Raw genomic sequence first — 5621 nt, forward strand, 5'->3', positions numbered from 1 at the left:
TCAGTCCCGTTAACCCCAAACAAACACGCCTTAGGAAATTAAGGAGAATTGGGACTAATAGGGAAAGGGATCAATATAATTCCAGTGGTACTATGTTAGTATTCACGTTTTGATCAACACAAAAAGAGCAATGCGGATGAAATGGTGGCATTCCAAATAACATCACTTGAGACCACAAAAGTATTCTGAAATGGGGCATTGCAGCCGACCGAACAACCAGAGAAAGAGCAATGCGGATGAACTGCAGCCAAATTTCAGTTTGCAATCATAGTTGGTGAGGAGCAAAGACAGATGCAAGACAACAAATTATCAGTAGTAATTAGACAATGGTTCCAGCAATGAAAGGTGTACCTCCAGAGAATACAAACAAGAGAACAATTTTATGAGCTGAACTCGTGTCTCAAGTTGGCCAGTGAATTGATAATTTTGTTTGCACATTATTTGAAATCTCAGACCATAGGAGCGGGACAATGAACCCGCGCTAATGATTCAAAGCAGCTGCTGTAGTTGGTATTTAATGTACAAGGCGGAAGAAGATAGTCGATCCTTCTTCAAACCAGACTTTAAAAGAGCAAAACTAATTTATCCCTGAAATTGTGAAGAAATTACCCATTTTTACAATTTCGTTACTGACATAGTCAAGTAAATGGACCTTGATTTTCCATACAGCCAGATTGGGAGCAAACAACCACTGGACTACGGCAACTTGACCAAAACGAAGTTCTTACACTTTTGCTCCAAGGAACGACTGCAAGCCAACACAAGAACTATAAGAGTTAGACAAACATAATAAACAGAAAGGCTTGTATACAAAACTATGAACTTGCACCCACTGTTATGCAGTTTTATAAAGTTTGCCAATCAAATGGAGCAAACGACCACCACGTTAAACAGAACAAATTTATGATCGGGCAAAATTACATTGACCGCCGGTGAAGGTCTTGATATGTACAGAGACTCCGCTGTCCCTCTGTTGGAAGTGTCTGTTAATGCCCAGTAATTTTGAAGTGTTTTTTTTCCCCATTTCAACTCAATACAATGCCATTGTATCCTACATCGGAAGTGGTTTTTTGTTTATGTTTGTGAGTGTGTGTGTGTGTGTGTGTGTGTGTAAGGTTTATATATGTATTGCACTTACAGGCATTGATAAACTCATAACTAAGAACAACTTCTATACATGCTTGAAACTGCTAACGCAAAGTAACAAATCAATAAACAGCACAAACATACTTATCACTCCCATTTCCAGGGGTCCAAAAATAAGCATCTATTCATGGATTTGAAGTGGCAAGGTTTCACCCACCTTGACGCCTGGTGGAGAAGTTCCTGGTTTAACGGTACCAGTGCTGCTAAAGACATTGAATCCTGAAGGATTTCCAGACTTTGGGAATGTTGTACTCCCAAAGTTGAACTTTGCCTTCCTTTCTGCAGGTTTCAGAATTTGGAAAGAGCACATCAGGGTTTCATCCACACTCATCATGGCACCAGCATTGTCAAACTCCCCGCAATAATTGGGTGCGGAAAATACGGTTACCAGTTGTCGATTAGCGAAAAACTCATACCCATCTTCTACAACCTGTAATTTAGAAAACGTAAAGAATCTTAAAACAAGACATCTTACTTTTCAATGTTCCAAAATCTATTAGGAGCCATATCCTCCAACATCTATACAAATTGTCTTTAATAGAACAGTGAGGACCCCATGCAGTAGGAACATATAAATCAATTTCTAGAAGACATACTCCGAACTTCGCCCAATTTATAGGGAATAATCCAACATAGAACTCATCTGCCTAGTGTTGATTTGATTCTCCACCATCAGATTAGTAGTGCAGGGGACATAAACTAATGCTCTGTTTGTTTGACTCGACTACAATTCAATGGATACATAACTCCATATGACATGTAGGATTGAACATCCCACATCCCCCAAGGTTTGTCCATCTCATGTTTTGTAGGATTGAACATATATCTGATGGACATGTAATCATAGCCATAAAAGTTCCAAACAAACCTAGGTTATGAGTCTTATGACATACGAGCCCCCCTTGGTTGTATGGTCCAATCTGATGCTATAAACCAAACAAACAAATAGGACGTGATGATTGAAAGAAAGAGAATGGTGAATAAACTAAACTAGTAGGTGAGACCTGGTGAGCACGGCAAATGAGATCCAAGTCTTGCTTCTGCAGGAAATCGGTCACCTTGTCGGCACCAAAAGTATAAGAAACTCCCCGGTCATTCATTCCCCAACCTTGAACATCTTTACTTGGATCCGACCAAAGAAGATCACAAAGTAAACCAGATTCTGGTACATCCGTTGGGCGGTGTAAGTTTCTAATCTGATCCAAATTGTGCAGATCAGGAGAAAGTCCCCCATGCATGCAGAGAATCTTTTCATCAATTAGGGCTGCCACAGGTAAGCAGTTAAAACAATCTGTGAAGATTTTCCACAACTTCACATTAAATCTTCTCTTACACTCATCGTAAAACCCATATATACGGTTTATAGATGCACATTCGTGGTTGCCTCTCAGGAGGAAAAAGTTTTCTGGATATTTTACTTTGTATGCTAGGAGAAGGCATATTGACTCGAGGCTTTGCTTGCCTCTGTCCACATAGTCCCCCAAGAATAAGTAATTGGCCTTGGGAGGTAAACCACCGTACTCGAACAGCCTAAGAAGATCAGAATATTGGCCATGAATGTCACCTGTGTCATTACAGAGAACAATGTCAAACTTATTCACTTTTCATAGAACAAACTAAAATTACTAGTAAAAAAAATGATGCATTGTAGTGTTAGTTTGTAAGCCATCACTCATCAGTAGACAACATCAAAAGCACATTCATTGCCACCAAGGGAAAACGAAATGACTACAAGGGATTGCTCTGTAATGGTCATAATGATAGTAAAAGAAGCTAGTTGTCATCTTTGTGCCCATTCTTGAAAATTTTCTCCTTGCAACCTAATATTTGTGATCAAATTGATGAACCCCATATTTTCCCCCATGAAGGATATGGAAAGCATTTGTGTCTGTTAAAGTTAAGGGATGGGATCCTCTCCTGTTACTGTCCCGGACAGTCCACATTTTTCCCACAACATACTCTTACCGGTAAGAGTATACTTGTGGGATCCACACTTGTGAGACACCTCCATCAACTGTCCCGAACATTACGGTAGAGGATCAATTTCCTAGAGTTAACATATTTATGTGGTCCTTGATTCAAGGTAGTGTCATAACTAATTACAACTAGTCAAAAAAGGAGACCTAACCGCAATCTTTGTCCTCAATGGTGTATCACGTGCAAGATCAATGAGGAGTCCTCCAGTTAATCATGTTTTCATTTTTGGCTTTGGTTTTCTTGAAAGAACTCAAATTACCCAAGAATGTATAGATAAAGGAACACCAAACAAACTTCTATATATATAAAAAAAATTAAATTGAAAAAAACGAACCAGTGGCTACAAAGTACCACTAAATAATTACCCTTTCTAGCTTTTTTTCGGTGCAATAATACAAACTAAAAAGAAAAATCTTTCCAAAAGAAAAAGTGAGTTAAACTAATTCAATTCATAAAGGCCACCAACGGAACAAATTGAACAAAACCCAAACCACTAATAATCAACTAACACAACGTGAACAACAAAGTGCCTGCCTTCGACCGAAAAAAGAAGAAGAAGAACAATTTAAATACCACAAATCTTGATGGGTGCTTCAAGTTCCAACAGATTGGGCTGCGCCAAGAAAATCTCCTTGGAAAACACACACAGCTGGATGATCTCCGACTCCGACAGCTGCACCTGTTTCCCCGGCCGCCCTCTCACTTCAAGAAGCCGATTGATTACGTCGTCAAGGAGAGAGGGATCCATTTCTTGCTGTATATATGTATGTATAATGTAAACGGCAAAGGCTCAGAACGAAGTCAATCTATAGGAATATGTTTTGAGTGTGTATGGCGTCTTGGATATGGGTGTCGTTTGGATTGCTCGAAACATGTCTTGGGGATGCAGAAGCCAGAAAGTGGAAATTCGGAATTTTCGAGAGTGATCGAGAAAGATTGAAGAGAGAGAGGGGGGTGGTGACCTAGGAGGTGGTGACCTAGGAGGTGGAGAGTTTAACTGCACTTTGCCCCTTGTGGTTATGTTAATGGCACTTTGACCTATAGCCGTGTTGCAATTTCCAACCGACTGACCATGGCCATAATTTGCAAAATCAACTTAGAGGGTGTTTCCGGCGGAAAAAATTTATACTCCCTCCGTCCCAAATTTTTTGTCCGGTTCATAAAATTGAGTGTTAAAAATAATACAATTTTTGCATAAAAAAGTCAAAAGTTTTTCAACAACTTACTAGTTATTAATGAGTATTTTTAATTTGTAAAAAAAGTTTGCATTTTTTCTTGAAAAATTTACATTATTTTTAACACTCCGTTTTATGGACCGGACAAAGAATTTAGGACGGAGGGAGTAAATTTTTATTTGTAGTCGATAAGTTGTTAAATATTTTCGATAGTAAATAAGTTGATGAGTTTATGAGTAGAGTTACTGTAGCAAAAAAAAATATTTTGTTGATAACTTTTTGTTAGTAGAAGCGAAATGGTAAAATATTGAAATTTTTTTTGTTAGTAGAAATAAAATAGTAAAATACATCAAATTTTTAGTGTTTTTTTTTAATAAATACAGGGCTTTAGCAAAAATTTCTATCTTAAAAATGTGACTTTCAGTCCTTCTGGGTACCCTTTGCCTTGTGAGGGAAGGTTTGGAGTTTGAGTTTCTGGAGAGACATTGAACTCCGTTTGGTTGTTAATCACACTAATCTCTTGATAAACCTCCAACACTCCAACTGATGCATACAAGATTAGGAAAAAAATGTTTCCTATCTTAGAAATTCCCATAACGGTGCCCCAACGTCCTTGTTCAGCACATTTATGTGCATCTCAGTGGGTGTCCAACATTCTTATTCACTACACATTTTTTGGAGTTCAATATTAAGTGTATGAAAAGTACAAGAATATATGGTGGATAAGCGTGTTGGGATTGAAACACCACGTGGCGGAGCCTCAAAAACCAGTAAATAACTACTCAATTGAAAATCATGAACAATAGCACGTGTAGTGCGGGGGTGCAGCCGTCCATTACTGAGATGGACGGCCAGATTGAACGCACTACACGTGTAGTGTGGGGGTGCAGGACGGCCAGATTGACCGCACTACACGTGTAATGCGGTCAATCTGGTCGTCCATCTCAGTAATGAATGGCTCGAATTTTCATCCAAACAATAGACGGGTAGGATTTGTAGAAGCTCGGATTGGAAAATCCTGTAGTGCAAGGCCCTGCAAGGCACTCTGTAGGGCGCACACGTGTCATCTATCTTGACAATGAATGGTTGGATACTTGGATATAATCCGAGCTTCTACAAATCCTACCCGTCTATTGTTTGAATGAAAATCCGAGCAATCCATTACCAAAATGGACAACCTGATTGGTCGCACTACACGTATAGTGTGGAAGTGCACTACAGCGCACCCCGGGTCCTAAGATAAGGACCGATGCCTTATTATAATGTTAAGTGTAAAGATCTCTGCAATACAGAAATGGTATGCCAGATTCAGGCGGTCAAACC

General features: G+C 39.2%; 1 protein-coding gene across 1 annotated transcript; it reads right to left on the reverse strand.

The window, feature by feature from the left end:
• Window positions 1-378: 378 nt before the first annotated feature.
• LOC131301199 (serine/threonine-protein phosphatase PP1-like) lies at window positions 379-4085 on the reverse strand. Its single transcript, XM_058327367.1, has 4 exons — window positions 3697-4085; window positions 2151-2710; window positions 1304-1576; window positions 379-748 (listed from the first exon to the last, which is right to left on the reverse strand). Exons 1-4 carry the CDS (start codon window positions 3869-3871, stop codon window positions 725-727), a joined length of 1032 nt encoding a protein of 343 aa, XP_058183350.1. The 5' UTR covers window positions 3872-4085; the 3' UTR covers window positions 379-724.
• Window positions 4086-5621: the final 1536 nt, after the last annotated feature.

The sequence above is a fragment of the Rhododendron vialii genome, chromosome 9a, assembly GCF_030253575.1.
Source record: "Rhododendron vialii isolate Sample 1 chromosome 9a, ASM3025357v1".
NCBI lineage: Eukaryota > Viridiplantae > Streptophyta > Magnoliopsida > Ericales > Ericaceae > Rhododendron > Rhododendron vialii.